Genomic DNA, 18696 nt, shown 5'->3' on the forward strand with positions numbered 1-18696 from the left:
AATAAACAATCAATGGGTTCTTGTTGTTGTAACCGACTCCGTATTTGGATGTTTGTGTGCAGCTTTTGTTAGGAAAGCATTCTTCAAATTCAAATTCAAATTCAAATTCAAATTTTATTTGTCACGTACACAGTCATACACAGTACGATATGTAGTGAAATGCTTGGACAACTGCTCGTGACCTAAAGAGAACAAAAAAGGAAAAGGCTATGAATAAGATAGGAAATAAATATGAAAAATTAAAAAGGGTAAATTTAACTAGGAAGGAATAAAATATAAATTAAGGTTAAAAATGAAATAACTGTACAACACAAATTAGAATGAAGGGTAAATTTAACTGGGAAGAATAAGATAAAGATAAATATATAAATTAAAGTTGAAAATAAAATAACTGTACAACAAAATACACAATACACAATATAGAACTATATAAGAATGTATGAAGAAATCTAAATCTAAATAAATATATACACAATAACAGCAGCTGTACAAGTATTAACCGGAAATGAAGAATATAGTGACCAGTGTTGTGCAAAACCAAAGTCCAGTTCATTGCATCAGCGTGTGTGTGTGTATCACTCTTCATTGCACAAGCTTGTGAATGTGTGTGTCATTTCTCAGTGAATTGAATCAGCATTTCGATTTGTGCACGTGTGTGTGTGTCATTTCTCACTCAATCAACGAGTGCATATGTGTGTTTCACTTCATTCTGAGTCAGTGCATGTGGATGTGTGTGTTTGTGTGGGTGTTTGTGTTCATCACTTTCCTGTTCTGGTGTTCTGGGTAAACCACGGCCTGAAGCGTGCCCTGGGGTCCTGCCCTCCTCCTTTTCAGTCCGTTTGCATCCGTTGGTGCTGCTGCTCAAAGTTCTGTCCATACTGGTTCTGGCCCCAATTGAGGCAGTGCTTTTCTCCAGTGTCCTGCATCTTCTCCTTGTTCCGCTCCTCCTTAACTTGACCCTTTTGCTTCTGTAGCTCCTTCAGGGCTTGCTCCTGCTGTTGGAGCTTTTTTGTCAGGTTTTTGCAACCTCCTGCTCCAGCAAGCTCCGGCCTGATTTCAAGTCCTGTGTCTGGGACTCCAAGCCTGATGGGTTCGATTATCAGCCAGCTCCTTCTGAGCCATGCTCAGTTCCTGCTCTGATGCCTTGAGCTCTTACTGAGGGCAGAAACCTCAGAGTCTTTTCCGTACAAGTCAGATTGAAGTCCATTGATGTTTCCCTTGCTTTGCTCCACGGCCTTCTACAGCTCTGCTGTTCGGCTCTTCTCAGAGGTCAGCTCCTGGCCAAGCCCCGACACCTGTGCCTTCAGCTTATTTTCTCCTGGTGCTTTTGTTCATTCCGAGGTGCCTCCTGACCTCAGTTACTCCTCCTGTCTCTGGCACGCCCTTTTTGCTGCCCGATCATCCGTGTTGGTCCGTCACTGTCCTGCACAGTTTTAATGCAGAGTTGTTAAGGTCAGCATTGTCTTGCTCGGCCTCACTTTTCCTCCGGGCTTAATGGGCGTCTCGTCACAGCTCTGTCAGCTGAAGCTGTCTGGAAATCTCCCCCGTGTAGTGAAACGGGCCTTGGATTTAACGCTCTCCGTCTCCGCTGCATGAGATCGTTTTCCTGCAGCACTGTTGACATTTTCAGGTTGTTGTTGTGGGTCCAGCTGCTGTAGCATTTGGTCAGGGTCACATTAAGGAAGAAGACATTAGAGGTTACTTTGGGCAGTCACAACAAAATGAGATTTCAAAGTAAGAGCCTTGCAATCCCCAACAGATTGAAAACAAAGAAAGAAAGAAACTTACCTGACATGGATCTCCTTGTGACAAATCCAACATGTGGAAGAGGAAGCCGAGTTCACAAGCCAAACAAAACTCCTTGTGGCACAAATGATTCTGAACAAGGCAGCGAACTGGCTCCAGGAAGTATAACACCTAAGATGCAAACATAAAAGACCCATGGAACATTTGACAAATTGTCTCATATTAAAAATTAAATGTACACATTGTGAATCTTCAGCTTCTTACCTGGATCATGCAGTTACAGTAGGCGTTGGGAATCTGCGGCTCCAGGCCAGCAAACAACGTCCTGTTGTAATGTTTGAAGTCAAAATCTTCCCGTCCACGTTTAGAGTATTTAATTGTCACCTGAAGCACAACAAACACATCTTCGTCACATGTTTGGGAAATCAAAGCTTGTAGCAACACTCTAGAAATTGTTACATATCATATTTAACTGTATCTCTATGAACACCAGGGTGAAACATAACAAGTCCAACCTTTCTGTACTTTTCGGGAACAGTGTGAAGGAGCGGCTCTTCATCACTCTCTGTTAGAGATTCAGGGATGTGGTTGTAATAACCAGGTGACTCTTCTTTATTTGCAGGGACCTGCAAACAACAAACAGGAAAAAAAAACTTAAAATACACCACATGGAGATGGGTTTAACTTTTTTTGTAAATTTATTACAATATTGTAAAAATTACAGTTTAAAAGAGCAACAAGTTTTTTTACATACCTGGTTACAGGGGCAGGCGGAAGGATTCTCCACAAAACTGTTGAAGCCAACAGTTTCAATAGTTTGTGGGATTTCTGGGTCCATCCCAGAAGCCCACCTGTTGAAAAGAAACATGTTTTAGATCGGTGGACAAGGAAGAGAAAGACGAGAGAAGTTGGGAAGAGGCTCCACAAAGGAGATGGAAAGAAAATAGATGGAACAGAGAGAAAAGACACTAAAATTAACTGGATCACCTGCCAGGGGAAAAACATGCAAGAAGAGAACAACAAAGCAGGGAAACTACAGCAACAACCAACATAACCGTACATTACAGTGAATGCAAGACCGACAAGTTCAGCTCAGTTTTGATGTTCCATAACTGATCAGAATTATTCCTGATGAGCAGAAACAGAGAGACAGAGAGGGAGTGCAACCTTTCGATCATTATTATTTCGATACCTCTCTCATATTCAAAACATCAATGAAAGAATATCTGATTGGGACCTGATTGAAAAGCTGAGTAAAATGAGAAATGTATAAACAATTTGTTTCATTGTGCATATGGATGAAATAGAATGTAGATAAATGGGACAAAGGTTGAACTGAATGTTAACATTCATCAGATCACAGCTCAGGTTGTGTCAAACCAGCAAGTAAAAACATTTTTGAGACACTAGAGGATGTTACCCTTCAGAGGTCCTAAATGTACTAAATGTAATTGATAAATATAAGTTATTAGCCAGTAAATGACTTGGCAATGTTCATGTAATACAAATTTATGTATTATATTTTTCCTGGAGGGCAACAAGATGGCAGCTGCAGTGTAAGTCAGACTGTGAAATAAAAGATCAAAGAAGACTTAAACAGTATTTAAATATTCAGGCTTTTTCAACATTTAGACAAATTGTGTTTGAAACTCAAACTAATCTGCTGCACACTTTCTCTAACTCTGCTGTCACAAGGACAGATACAGGAAGTCGCTCAAACCACATGAAACTAATCTTTATAGTATTTGTTTTATTTTACTCCAGAAGCAAAAGATGTTTTCCAAAAATGGGACAAACTGTTGTTTAATTTTATGGTTAGTGTGGTCCTGAGAGTCATTGAGCTTGTCTTTGTTTTTTAGGGTCACAGGTTTCAAGCTGGTATCAAGGTGTGAATCAGAAGGGTTAAATGAGCCCCGCCTGGTCTCCAACGAGCCTGCCCCATAAAAGACTTTTTCTTTTGTTTCGGCCCAAATCATGTCTGTGGATCTTTTCTTTGTTAGTAACACTAAACATGTTAAAAGCTGAATTAAGGCTACACAGGGTTTATTTCCTCGCCCGATGAGTTAAATTCTTTACTAAAAAAGTTAAAAAGCTTAAATTTTCATGTTCTATTGCTGTGACACAGGTGAGTGGGTCAAACACGAAACAGGAAGTTGACCCAGAAAAGCACAGGCTGAGGAAAATGACTTAAGTGTCTTTATTGTAAGATCATAAACTTGTTATAACTAGTTTGTTGAATAAACTGATGGAAACAGGAACATGATGAAATCAATAAAAGTGCTCATTTTTGTGTTTTTGAATGTTGGTTGTCATTTATTTTATTCACACAAATGCAGTTTGGATAAGTGCTGATGGTCCTTTATTAATTAAAACCAAACAATCACCATTCCAAGGTTAATCAATACCACTGAAACAGATAACAGACAATAGCTGAAACTATCTTTAATCAACAGTCAACTATTAGCTTCAATTAAACTGACTCAACCAATGAGAGCATCAAATTTGGATTATATGGTTTCAGCTAGGACTAAACCAAAAGTTGTATTTTTCATTAAGTGGATGAGAAAATAAAGCCTGTAAAGTTTAAAACTTTAATTTCATTTAATCAATGTTGAACTCTGAGATTAATCCAGTCAATTTTTATTTTAATTGTTACTGAAATGTTGAATTCACCACTGATGATAATGTTTTTCATCTATATGGATCCATTTCCACAACTTTTTGATCACCACTTCAGAACAACAACTACCTGGATACACAGGATCAAGACTGAACTCTGACATTAATCCAGTGAATTTTAACAACAGTCACGCTAAAGGACCATTTAATTGATTAAATCATGGTTAGTTTGTTACAATATGTGTAACATAACTGTTGTCCAACATGCAGCAAATTTGTTGGAGAAGCTCAGAAGAATCAAACTCAACATCTGGTGCATCTCGGACACCAAGGAATTTGGTGCTTTTGACGACCTGTTGACGACGGCTGTTAATCAAGGTGTGGATTAAGCGTGCTAAACGAGGTCCTCCCAGTCTGATCAAACTCATTATCTTGGTGCAATTCAGAAACAATACGCTCAGGCAAAAACTGGGTCGACCCCCCTCTGACACCTTAATGTGGGCTTAATGATGATATGATGCCCACGTCTCCTAAAGAATTCACACCTGTATTCATGTAAACTCAGCCGCACTCACCTTGATTCAGACCCTGAAACCTGTGAGCCTAACGTTTAATGCAGGAACAGTCAACGACTCTTAGGACCGCCTTGAATCCCAGTGGAGGTTAAATACGTGGCTCTATCCATCAGACTTTAGATCTGGACTCCAGTTTTCTGCATTTCAAGAGATTGGGATTAAACCTGCAAGTACTACTATTTACAGAAGTTCCAGTTCCTCTGCAGGCTGATTTAGCTGAAGAAGATTTTTGAAGCTCTCAGCACAAGATTAGGTGAATACTGGGCCAACCATCACAGGACTATGAACTCTCTTCACTGGACTCCTCACTGGTCTCCTCAGTGGACTCCTGGGGGACTGGAGCCCTCCATGAACTCATATCTGAATCCAAACCTCCACCAAGACGTGGGAGTGTACACACAGGAGCTGGCTGTGACCGTTCCTGAGCCTGTGCACGTAAGGAAGGGGATTTTTTCTGAGCTGCACAGTAAAGTTTCAGAAGCTGGCATCCCCGTCACTGCAACACATTTTGACCTGCAGCGGGAAATGCTCTGGATGGGAAACTACACGGTAAGAGCCAAAATGATGCTTCAGCAGAGTTTGTTTCTTCTACATTCACCTTAAACGTTGCACTCTGTAATAATATTTGTGCCCTTCTCTTAGGGTCATGTAAAATCCTTCCTTGGACCTACGATGGCACACTACTCTTCTTTCCAAGTGCACGCAACTGATGCCATCAGACACATACAGAGTTTGGAAACAGGCGTGCTGTTCCTTTCTGAGTGCAACCTCAGATGTTACACTCGTGGAGGCCTCGTCATGTTTGATTATCGGTAAGTGTTACATTGACTGTTGATGAGCTGAAGCTGTGAAATTATTCCTTATGTTATTGAATTAATGGCCATTTTTGGTGCTTTGCAGGATGGAAGAAGGAGCTGATATGCACAGTCTCCTCATGACTGATAACATGCTGCTCATGGGGGGATTACAAAACTATGTGGTTGAAATTGACATGAACACACTTCAAGAAACTCAAAAAGTAAGACACCAGGCTTATGTTTATCAAAATCCACAACTATCTATGCTTACACCACTGGCACATCATACAACTGACTTCACAGCGAGTGTCTGACTGTCTGCTGTCTTGATTGTCCTTTCAGTTCACAGTGGAGGCACCTGGAGTGACAATAATGCGTCAGACCAATCGTTTCTTCGTCTTTGGGCATCCTTCTGGCAAAGTAAGTATCCCCTGATTGGATCAGTTTGATGAGGTTTGGTTTATATCTCTCTAACACTGACCCTCTGCTGATAACAGGTGACCCTTCGAGACTTGCGCACATTTAGGACACAAAAGTTTGACGCATTTCCTGGCGGCCTGTCAGACTTTGATGTTCATGGAAACCTTTTGGCTGTGAGTGGGTTCTCCAGCCGAGGGCTGAATGAACGTTTCCTGATGGTGTATGACCTCCGCATGATGCGAGCTGCAACCCCCCTTTGGGTGCATGTGGATCCATTCTTTGTGCGCTTCATTCCTACCTACACGTCACGGCTCGCAATCATCTCACAGACAGGTATGAAGCTGGCTTCAGGATTCTTTAGTCCAGTTTTCTGTAGCATAGTCTTACTATGTTTGGCCAATAAATGTGACATACAAAATCTTTGTGTGATTTGTGGCTTTGCTATAACTGCCTGCATTCTGTGTCTTTTTCCAGGTGAGTGTCAGTTCTGTGAGCCCACTGGCCTCGCCAACATGGCGGATATTTTCCACGTCAACACAAACGGCCACTTTCTCACAAGTTTTGAGGTCTCATCCAGCAAACAAGCCTTAGCCTTTGGAGATTCGGGGGGGTGTGTGCGTCTCTGGTCCGATACTCGGGACGTTATGTTTAACGTCTACTCCAGAGAGCCCTGCGTTGTGGATGCACAGCCTCAGCTGGCCTGGAATCATAACCTGCAGCCCTGCTCTCCCATCCCCACTGCCCAGGCTACACCCAGCTCAAGGTAACACAATCACTAACGAGACTGAAGAGTTTGCATTAGAGCGTTCATACATATTGTTTTCAGATTCAATAAAAGTTTGTAAGATAATGTCGAGTCTTCCCCAGTTGATATAAATGGTTAGAGTCTCACGTAGTTCCCATTAAAGGTTTCCATCTAAAACATGTTTCTTTTTAACAGGTGGGCTCCTGGGATGGACCCAGAAATCCCACAAACTATTGAAACTGTTGGCTTCAACAGTTATGTGGAAAATCCTTCTGCCTGCCCCTGTAACCAGGTATGTAAAAAAAAACTTGTTTCTCTTTTAAACTGTCATTTTTACAATATTGTAATAAATTTACAAAAAAAGTTAAACCCATCTCCACGTGGTGTATTTTAAGTTTTTTTTTCCTGTTTGTTGTTTGCAGGTCCCTGCAAATAAAGAAGAGTCACCTGGTTATTACAACCACATCCCTGAATCTCCAACAGAGAGTGATGAAGAGCCGCTCCTTCACATTGTTCCCGAAAAGTACAGAAAGGTTGGACTTGCTACGTTTCACCCTGGTGTTCATAGAGATACAGTTAAATATGACATGTAACAATTTCTAGAGTGTTGCTACAAGCTTTGATTTCCCAAACATGTGACGAAGATGTGTTTGTTGTGCTTCAGGTGACAATTAAATACTCTAAACGTGGACGGGAAGATTTTGACTTCAAACATTACAACAGGACGTTGTTTGCTGGCCTGGAGCCGCAGATTCCCAACGCCTACTGTAACTGCATGATCCAGGTAAGAAGCTGAAGATTCACAATGTGTACATTTAATTTTTAATATGAGACAATTTGTCAAATGTTCCATGGGTCTTTTATGTTTGCATCTTAGGTGTTATACTTCCTGGAGCCAGTTCGCTGCCTTGTTCAGAATCATTTGTGCCACAAGGAGTTTTGTTTGGCTTGTGAACTCGGCTTCCTCTTCCACATGTTGGATTTGTCACAAGGAGATCCATGTCAGGTAAGTTTCTTTCTTTCTTTGTTTTCAATCTGTTGGGGATTGCAAGGCTCTTACTTTGAAATCTCATTTTGTTGTGACTGCCCAAAGTAACCTCTAATGTCTTCTTCCTTAAGGCCAGCAACTTCCTCAGAGCACTTCGAAACGTCCCTGAAGCCAAAGAGATGGGCCTGATCCTCTCAAACTGTGAGGAGACGACAGGAACAGTCGAGCTAGGTCGCTTAATCCAGAGATGGAATCACTTCATCCTCTACCAGCTCTTCCAGGAGACACAGGAGCAGGAGGATCCACGGGCCTACAGGACGACCAGGAGCAGGTAAAACACATCGTTGTTGACCTGCATTCTTACTGGACACTGTCCCAGTCTTATCATTATGTTTGTTTATAAATGCAGAGTTTTCCTTCTGGTTTCTGAAACTGTGATTTGTGTTTGTGTTGCAGTTCTCTGGGCTCCCCTGGCGACTCTGTCATTAGAGAGCTGTTTTGTTCTGAAGTTGAGAACCGCAGCCCGTGTCTCTGTGGCATAGAAACAGTCTACTCCTCCCTCATGTTGCTGTTCAACATGCATTACCCTGACTCTCAAGGTGAGTCTGAGAGCACTGAGAGCATGGATATCTGTGACTGTGAATTACTCTGTCTTTGAAACTTGAACTATTAATGATTACATAATGGTTTGAATTAATTTAGTTTTTGAATGAGCAGAGGGAAATATCTGCTTGATTTGATGTATACACTGATATTCATTGTACTTTGACACTTCAGGAGAAAGAATAAAGGAGCACGACTTTGCTGAGATCCTGAAGAAAAGCATCTGCCTGCAGCAGAGATCTCACACATGGTGTGGAAACTGTGACAAGTATCAGCCCACAGTGAGTTACAGCTTTCATTCACTCATAATAACAATTCATTTATGGTTGATTGTTACCTGTTGTGCAGGGTAATCATTTCTTTGTGTTACACTGTAGGTGCAGACACGCAACATTCGACGTCTCCCAGATGTTTTGGTGATAAACTGTGAGGTGAACAGCAGCAAAGAGGCCGAATTCTGGAAGGTTCAGGCCGAGGTAAGCCACTGATTCACCGTGTTTAAATACAGTTAAAAGAAACAAAGAAACTGATTTATCTGTTCATTATTTACATGATTGCCCATGTTTCTGTTTTTATAGTACACCTTCAACAAATCCATGCAGAAGACAGATCAGGATCAGCGTCACGTGTGGATCCCCGCCACTCTCAAGATGTCCCTCAGCAAAAGTCAGAGACTGGAGATCAGCAGCTGGCCTGAGGGCGAGGAGGTGAGGACTTTAGATTTTCAGCTGATCTTTGCACTTGAAGAAATAATTGAGTAACTTTTCATCACCAAGTTAAAATTTCACTTCAAGATTAAAACCATATTTCCAGGAGCAATATTTTTAAAACATTATTACACTAATCTGTAGATATTGAACTATAGGTTGGTTTTAGTGTTTTTGTTTCTGTAACACATGAATTTTGTGAAATGAAAAAGTTTATCTTACAATTATTTGCACTTTCTGTTACTAGTTAAGTGCTGCTGAACAGGCGGAGGGAGCTTCTCTGTATGACTTGGTGGCCACGGTGCCGCACATCCTGGACACTGGCGCGGGTGGTAATCTGGTCGCACACATCAAAGTGGGTGAGACCTACCATCAAAGAAAAGAGGTGAGCGACGCTTAGATAAGAAAAGTTTGACATCTGCTGACTACAAAAAGTTTCATTTTTAACATTCAAAATGATTTTATTATTTCAGGGAGTCTCTCGCCAGCAGTGGTACCTCTTCAATGACTTCCTCATTGAGCCGATTGAGCAGGTAAGGATCCTAGATAAGATTCCTGCTTGTTTATTCATGCTAACTTTAATGTGTGCAGTCATTTAAAAATGTTTCTCCTTTTGTTTTCAGACTGAGGCTGCACAGTTTGATGTGAGCTGGAAAGTGCCAGCCATCCTGTGTTACGCCAAGAGAAACTACCACACCAAATACGACCTCCGCAGTGAGTGTCAGCACAATCAGTCTGAAGTCAAATCTGACTTATATCGGACTGAGAAGCAGAGCAAGACAAGACTTTCATCCCACTCACAGTCAGTGAGATGCCGCAGGCTGGTGACCTGGTGGGGCTGGACACTGAGTTTGTAAAGCTCAGTGAGGTAAGTCTGGCTATGATACCATCATTTATTATAATATAGGATCAAAAACAATTTTAAATATTCCTAATACATATTTTCAGTAGTTCAGCTAATCTGACTCAAGTATTTAAAACAAATTTGACCCCTGAATGTGTGCGTTTGCAGGAGGAAGCAGTGGTGCATAGCGACGGCACCAAATCGACCATCACGCCCAGTCAGATGTCTGTGGCCAGGATCACCTGTGTGAGGGGTCAGGGGCCCAACGAGGGGGTCCCCTTCATCGATGACTACATCTCCACTCAGGAGCAGGTGAGAAGCTGCAGAGAGAAAAGACCACGATGACCTGAAAGAATGAATATATAATGTTTCAAGGATCCACCTGCTAACTTGTCAATTTGTTCTTCCAGGTGGTCGACTATTTGACAAAATACTCTGGAATCGAACCTGGAGACCTGGATGCCACAGTATCCTCTAAGCACGTGACCACGCTGAAGTCGACCTACCTGAAGCTACGCTTCCTCATCGATGCAGGAGTTCGCTTCGTCGGCCACGGCCTGCAGAATGACTTTCGTGTCATTAATTTAGTGGTACGTTATTTCATCAGTTTTAAATTTCAAATTAGTTCATATCGTTTAAAGATGTGATTTTTTTTTATAGATGTGCTTTGATTTTAATGTTTTTTATTTTCTGTTTCTTAAGGTTCCCAAAGATCAAGTTATCGACACCGTCGACCTCTTCCGATTGCCCTACAAGAGGATGATTTCTCTGAAATTCCTTGCTTGGTATTTTCTTGGTAAGTTAGTAGAAACAAAAAAAACAAAATCAAATCCAAATAATCCAAATATGAGTCTGTAATCGAATTAAATCACATTATTACAGCGAGAGGGATTAGGATCCAAATATGTAAACTGGATAATCCGCTCATGTTACCGAAGTCAGTATAGTTCATGATGTTTTAGTTGTCATCAAACTCATCTTGGAATTAAATCTGAACAACAAAGTATTTAGAGGCTTTTTTGAGTTCATGCACTAAAGCGTACGTGTCAATTCCTCATATCCACACTGTAATCTGAAGCTGAACACTTTCATTTTAATCATTCCTGACCTTTTTTTCATGTCCACAGGCCTCAACATCCAGGGAGAAACCCACGACAGCACGGAGGACTCATGCACGGCCCTGAAGCTTTACAGGAAGTACCTGGAGCTGTATCAGGAAGGAGGGAATCATTACGTGACGAAAGTGCTCTACGAAGTCTACGACAAAGGCTTCCAGCTGAACTGGAAAGTCCCGGATTCGGACATGAGATAGTCCGTCTGAGTGGACTGAATGCACTCTCCTTCCATCCACGGGTGCTGCTGTGCTTCCCTCTGTGATGGGACTGTGAGCAACACCATGACCTGAGGATGCTCGGGCTGCTTATTTTGTATCATATTTTATAGTTATTTGCTTTGAGTCAGTGACTCAGTTGTTTTTATCATATCTAAATATAAGCTTTTTATTTCAGAGAGGTTTACAGGGGGGAAAGTGATCATTCAAAATATGAATTTGAAGCATTTTGTTTTTGTTTTAAAGGAAAAAGTCAAACTTGTTGCATGTAAATGAAGTCATCCTGAGCACTGTAAAATGTTTGTTGTTTGATACCAGGAAGTGGAGAATGTGCACGAATCCATGAAAATCTTGATTAAAACAGATTCCAACCACAATGAATTTAGTTTGTTTTTTTTCACCAGATTCTGTGAAATCTGTTGCACTGTTCATTTTCCAGCTAACTTTTTGCAGCTTTCTCAGAATTCAGATCAACGTTCAATTTTTCAAAAGCTGTTATTTCTCTTCTATAAATGACACATTTAGCAAGTTTGAAAAAATTGTCCTCAATATTTCACCTCGACATCTTTAAAATGCTCTAACTGGTAAGGACTGTGCTTCAAGTGCAGCATTTACAGCCACCACCAAAAGTAGTAACTATACTTTAATAGATGTGCTTCATTTAATAAAGCTTTAAGTCACATTTGAACGATTTTTTGATATAATGGTGCCCTCTGCTGGATAATATGCACACTCTTACCGTTCACTCTTACAGTTGTTTTTAAAGGTTTATGTCATTATTTTCATTGTTTTTCGGCTTGTTTTGTTTTGGGAACCATAAAATGAAATTGTTTGAACTCCTTGTCTGGTCTTACCAACAACTCTACAAGTAAAACTAAACATACAGTTAGTAATGATCCAGGAGATATGTTAAAAAACTACACAACACAGTTATTTCAATGTTCCACGAAAGAATGTGTAAATCTACACAGAGTATAGTAATCCTGTTCAGCTGGATATGTAGAGGTCAGGGATGAATGTGTTGTGTAGTCTCAATAATATTAAAGCAATAGTGTGATCACAATACTGATAACTGGGAGGCTTAAAAACGAGCTATTACAGTCTCAGAAATATTGTAATATCGACAATAATACTAAAATAAATCAGTACGAATATTGTTGTCAATATGTGGCGAGTAAGACAGTCAAGGCCTTTGAACCAGTTCAAGGCTCCGAAATCAACAGATTCTGTGAGAGAGAGGAAGCATTTTTTCAGGGGTATAAAAGTCCAAAGAAAGTTGTAACCTTTTCCGTGCCAGAGTATTGTTTAAACTTAAAAGTCAGTCAGAAGTCACCAAACACTCAGGACTCTTCAGAAGATCGTGAAGTAGACTTATAACACTACGAATGGCTGGTGTGAAGCTGATATCCAGGTCCAGATTTAGTAAGTAGAAATTTCCTTGGGGTGATGCACAGTGCGCTAATTCATGTGATTCATATACGAAGATGTAAATATTTAATTTCAACAATTCCCAGCCAAACGCAGCGCAAAGCAGCGGCTTACACATGAGCACATCCGCATCCACAGCAACAACCAACATAACCACAAGTAACAGTAAATAATAAATATTGAATGTTACTGAGCAGCACACAAGTCCGACAACACACACCTGTGTGCGTGTAGATCCATATATTCACAAGGGTTCTCCGTGTAACTGTCTAATAGTAGGTGTGGGGAGCCCTGCCCCCCAGGACATGAAGCAGGAATGGAGGAGATCAAGGCCCCAGACATCTACAAGCCCCCCAGAGCACGAGAGCAGTGTAGCAAAGTAACTGCGCGAATTGCTCGTTATTTTCTGCAGGCTGTGTGAGGCTGTGTCTTACTGGAGTCTGACACCGACAAGGTCACACTAACAGCTGCATTTTGATATTTGAATATCGTGGTTATGTTTTGACTGAGAGAAGAAAAAAAAACGAAGTAGACGAAAATCGCTCCAATTTCAATTATGGGTCGATCTGTGTGAGGATATTAAAAAAGAAAAGTTCATCTCAGTTTTGCTGTTCCATAAAAGATCAGTATTATTTCTGAAGAGCAGAAATGGAGAGACAGAGAGGGAGCACAACATTTTGATCCCAACCCTCATATTTACCTATTAACAATTAAAGAATGCCTAATTGGGACCTGACTGAAAAGATGATTAAAATGAGAAATGGACCCTTTCATTCAAAGCAGGACACAAATGTGTTCAGTTAGTCACAGCTAAACATAAAAGTACAATAACAAAAATATGAGCAAAGATTGATGCTTGACTTTAATGGCAACTTTGACAATTAATTCTCATGGATTTCTGTCAATTTGCAAATTATATGTACTATGTATAAAATTTGTCTGTTTAATAAAAACAATTTGTTTTATTGTGCATATCTATGAAATATAATGTGGATAAATGGGACAAAGGTTGAACTGAATCTTAACATTTATCAGATCACAGGTGAGGCTGTGTTAAAGCAGCAAGGAAAACATTTTCTGAGACACTAGAGGATGTTGAATTTCAGAGGTCCTAAATATGCATTATTTAAAGGTCTTAAAGGTCTTCTGAGTTTTTGCTTTTTGGTTGTGCAAACAAACTAAATACAGGTATGTCTGTGAAGGTTCTCAGTCATCCAGGTCATCGTAGTCAAAGGAGCTTGCAAAGAAAAGCGTCTGGACTTCTTTAAGTTACTTGAAGACTGTGATGGCTGCACTTACAGCCACACAGTGGTAATACCCACCATGTTAGTGTAGAGGCTTATAAGTAACATTGCATTCACATTTCTTTCTTTAAATATAGGAATTTATTTACAGGACAATAAATAACTGGTTTTGGTTTAGTTAATTAATATATCCACATAACGCTGCATTCTAAAATAAGTGCACACATTTTAGTTTACACTGTTATGTATGATTAATCTTTTGTTTTCTGAGTTACCTTAGTTGCAGCTGTTCCAGTCCCTTGATTAAGGAGCCAAGAGGTGGAAAAGGGGCAGAGCGAGCTTTAAAGGAAGGCTACAAATTGGTTCACGCCATAACTCAGGACCATGGGGGGGAATTGGAGTTCATTATGTTTGGTTTAGTTAGGTTTTGTGTGTTTTACCCCTTTTCCTGTTTTTGTGGGCTGATCAGCCACTATTTAAGTTTCCCCTTTGTCTCATTAAGTTAGGTCAGTTTGTTTGAGTTATCAGTTGTGTTGTTAACTTTGAGTAGAGTTTTGTTAGTTTGACCTCTTTTTATGGGCCCAAGATTTTGATTCTTTTTGCATGAGTTAACCAATTGTGTTTTTTGGGTTAACTAAAAAATCATTTTTTGGACTTTAACCTGTGCCTAAGTTTCCTTCACTGCTCGGTCCATCACAAAGACGTTGTAGCCGGTGTATCAGAAAAACTCAGGAGAGTTTTCTCCAAGCATGACATCCTGGTGCATTTCAGACCCAGCAACACGCCCAGACAAAAACTGGTTCACCCGAAAGACAAAACGCCAAAACATATGAGTGTACAATGTGGTGTATGCTGTACAGTGCAACGAGGAATGCCGAGACCTCTTCATTGGAGAGACCAAACAGCCACTTCACAAGCGCATGGCACAACATAGAAGAGCCACCTCCACAGGACAAGACTCAGCAGTCCATCTGCATCTTAAGGATAAAGGACACTCTTTCGAGGATGCCAATGTTCACAGTTTGGACAGAGAGGACAGATGGTTTGAAAGAGGAGTGAAAGAAGCCATCTATGTCCACTGTGAGCGACCATCTTTGAACAGAGGCGGGGATTTACGACACCAACTCTCTGCCATCTATAATCCAGTTTTGAGATCCCTTCCCAGATGCGTTAACGCCCACTCACATCCTTTTTTATTTATTTATTTACTTTTTGTCCCGTTTGGATCTATAGCCATCAGAATTGTTGTCTTAAGGCCAAGAAAGATGCCAAGCAGATTTATTTTACCAAGTGGATCATCATGGCCTTGCCATATTGGTCCATTTGATTGACCTTTATTATAATTATGAATTTATTTTATTTTCAGTTGCTACAAAAGGGACAGACATGACTGGGGGATAGGACAGGGAGAAAGAATGAAAGAAAGAGAGGGAGAGAAAGAAAACCAAAGGGGAGAAGAGACGGGGGGAAGAAAGAAAAAAAAACCCAAACAAACAAAAAAAAAAACACCTGGGTCACCTGTATGGAGAAAAAAAACAGAAGAGAAAGCAAACAACAAAGAGCAACATAATAAAAAAAAAGCACCATCACAATAAACTAGCTAGCAGTAGATATCAGTACTTACTAAATAATAAACGATAATGTGCAGCACGCAAGATAGAAAGCGCACAATGTGCTTTGAGGCAGCAGCCAAGAAAGCTGTAGTCCACGTCTGTGAATATCCAACACCCACTCACATCCTGGGCCATCTGATCTCAGGAATTCGCATGATAAGGTGGGGCCAGGTTTCACAATGAACTCACCCGAAACTCTGGCTGATTGGGACCCACACCCAGTTTCACACCTTGGCTCAGGCATTTAGAGGATCATCAGGGGGTCCTTTTGTCCCTCTGTGGGGGGTTAGTCCCACTAGGTTTATATCTGGGACTCTCCACCATTTGACCTTAGAACTGAAGAAGCTTCTCGGATGAGAGGTGAAACGTCTTCAAGCAACTTAAAGAAGTCCAGACGCTTTTCTTTGCAAGCTCCTTTGACTAAATACAGGTATGTTACTTTTCCTGGAGGGCAGCCATTTTTAAAAACAAGATGGCAGCTGAAGTGTAAGTCAGACTGTGTCAGACCTTCGTCCCGTAATGATTCTCTCCTTCCTGAAACAGTTCCAGGAACTTCCTGTAAAGCTTCAGGGCCGTGCATGAGTCCTCCGTGCTGTCATGGGTTTCTCCCTGGATGTTGAGGCCTGTGGACATGAAAAAGAATGATCAGAAATTATTCTCCTTTCTTTCTCTCTCAGTCTATCTTCCACAAGCTCTTCTGGAAGCTTTGCTGATTTCAAATAACCCGTATCTTCACCTTACACTCTCTTGTTCGTGAGCATGGAAGAGCCTTTGCCTGCCCTGGATCAATTGTTTGGTCTTTTTCACTTATTTTCCTAACTTAGTAGAGTTGAAATGCCTGCTCAACGAGAGAAAGGTAAGATGACATTTTTCTTGCAGACATGCTTGTGGCTCAAGAAAAAATGAGTATCTGTGTTGCATCATTTAGACATATAATGCTTATGAAACTACACATTGTGAATTCAAGAGGGAAATTTGTGTCACACGCTGAAGAGTATTTCATGGTTCTCATGGAGTGGTCACTTTTATCATGAAAGGCAAATGAAACTATGCGGAGAGCAGCATCTGATGAAGGCAGTAGATTCCATGTTGGTTGGTGGAGAAAGATCCTGAAAGACGTCCACTGTTAAAAATAAGCATAAGTGGAGAGACCTGAGTATGGTTTTCATCTAAAGCTAGTCCACCTTCCAGAGGTCGTCTAACTTCCAGGATTATTAATGGTAAACCAAATCAACAGTCAAGTATCTTTTGTCATTAAGTGTATTTTAAATGAAATTCAGCTTTCTGTTGGCTAAACAGCATATAGTACAATTCAGCACCTGGAAACACAACACTTACCAAAGAATCAGTACAGTGGTAGCTTAAGTCAAAGTGAGCCTGCTCAGCACATCTGTGAAACATCCAGCAAAAATCAGCAGCACAATCACATTCAGCCAAAGAAATATGTCTAGTATCTCGTGAACATGGTGGCAGAGTCTTTTTGGTGGCTGCCACTAATCTTTAGGATAACCTCCCCGATTAACATAACAGGTGTCTGATCATTTTAAGACTCTGTTAGAAATCAGTTTACTCTGACTGGCTTTCAGCTTTAGCTGTTTCAGCTGTTTTATTGAGTGTTATGTTTTTATTGTGTATTTCTGTGCATGTTTGTTGATATAGTGATCATAAATGTACATTTTTTTTATAGCCTGTACAGCAGGTATTTTAAATGAGCTTAAAAAATAACCCTAGTCTTGACTTCTCACTGAGTAACAAAGGCTTCCCCTTAGAGTTGTTTTTCCTGAGCAGTAAAACCTGGGCTGTAAAGAAAACATGGCAGGGAAAAAGAAAAGTGTCTGACTGCTGTCAAGTGCTTTGCAAAAAGTTTTATTATGACAAGTTTTATTCAGTTTAATCAGCAGCTGGATTGAAAACGTTATATTTGCTTGTAGGAGCTGCACTGAGATCAGAATAAACGCTGAATTTGTCTGTGTTGATGTGGTTTGGTCTTAGATTTTTCTTTCTAAGTTTTAAGAGGCGCTGATCTTGACTATTAAAATAATGCAAGAAGCTCTTTTTAGATACTGTTTTATTATATAATTTAATTTATGGTTGATTTTCACATTTGCTTCATTTAAAATGTAAGTGATTCTCTTGCTTCAGACGTTATATCGGTAACAATAATAGATCGTATTAAAGATGGATGTGTTTTAGGTTTTTAATAGTGAAGCTGACACAGAAGTGTCTTAAAGCTGCATTCTTTCTTATGCTACCAAGGGGCAATACCTGGCTGAAAGATTTGTTGTCCTGTCTGAAGTTGTTTGTTTGATGTTGTTTGAAGTTTCCAGATCCAGATGCTCCTTCAGTCCCCACAGTCAAAGCAACTGAGGCACCTCTGAGAGTTAAAAACGGTCTTTCAATGTGCAGCTGTTCTCAGAGGTGTTACAATAAGGACTTCACCAAGTTCAGTGGAGTTAGAAGTTCACATGAATTTAGCAAGTTAGTTTCAACCTAAATATGATAAACCATGTTCTAACTAAAATGTACAGCTCTACCCTCATCATACGACAGGGAGAAGACACCAAAAACCAATATCACTCACTCATGAAAGGGAACAGCCATGGAATTTATCCATCAGGGTCAACTTTATTTAGCATCAGTAGGAATTTGAATAATGGAGGAACCTTCATTTGATTTTAATGTTATTGAAACACAAAAACTCCCAGGGCTTATGTGGCTGGTAAATTAGCCAACTAAATTAGCTAACTATAAAATTATAGCTTGCAAAAATGATTGCTAACTAAACCATATCCTTTTATTCTCTTAACTTGTGTTTTATGCAGTCACCAACACATTGAAAAAACACAAAAGTCTCCTTTCTGCAACGTTACAAGCTGTCAGGAGAGATATGTTGAATTTTAACATCCTCCTGGATGTCCAGTAGTTGGTTGTCCTGTCAACCGCAGCATAAACAATGTGGCCGAGAGAGGAAGCAGGAAAGAAAAAAAAAAAAAAAAAAAAAAAAGGAAAGAAAAAACCCCACGTTGCATGTGACAAC

At 40.3% G+C, this 18696-nt stretch overlaps 1 protein-coding gene across 1 annotated transcript; it reads left to right on the forward strand.

Moving 5' to 3' along the window:
• Positions 1 to 5222: 5222 nt before the first annotated feature.
• Positions 5223 to 8548, forward strand: LOC146610823 (PAN2-PAN3 deadenylation complex catalytic subunit PAN2-like). The gene is made up of 12 exons (XM_085345091.1): positions 5223 to 5489; positions 5583 to 5752; positions 5841 to 5958; positions 6080 to 6157; positions 6235 to 6490; positions 6632 to 6920; positions 7098 to 7194; positions 7325 to 7435; positions 7567 to 7686; positions 7780 to 7908; positions 8022 to 8221; positions 8347 to 8548. Exons 1-12 carry the CDS (start codon positions 5223 to 5225, stop codon positions 8546 to 8548), a joined length of 2037 nt encoding a protein of 678 aa, XP_085201217.1.
• The last annotated feature ends 10148 nt before the right edge of the window (positions 8549 to 18696 follow it).

This window comes from Diplotaxodon limnothrissa, linkage group LG20 (genome assembly GCF_057381915.1).
Source record: "Diplotaxodon limnothrissa isolate DT_005_m linkage group LG20, D_limnothrissa_male_GT1.1, whole genome shotgun sequence".
In the NCBI taxonomy this organism is placed as follows: domain Eukaryota; kingdom Metazoa; phylum Chordata; class Actinopteri; order Cichliformes; family Cichlidae; genus Diplotaxodon; species Diplotaxodon limnothrissa.

Excerpts from the sequence above, each read along its gene's own strand:
- LOC146610823 (XM_085345091.1), top strand. The coding sequence starts at position 5,223 with ATGAACTCTCTTCACTGGACTCCTCACTGGTCTCCTCAGTGGACTCCT. Across the intron at positions 6,921-7,097 it reads CAGGCTACACCCAGCTCAAG|GTGGGCTCCTGGGATGGACC; the intron begins GTAACACAATCA and ends TCTTTTTAACAG. Across the intron at positions 7,909-8,021 it reads CACAAGGAGATCCATGTCAG|GCCAGCAACTTCCTCAGAGC; the intron begins GTAAGTTTCTTT and ends TTCTTCCTTAAG.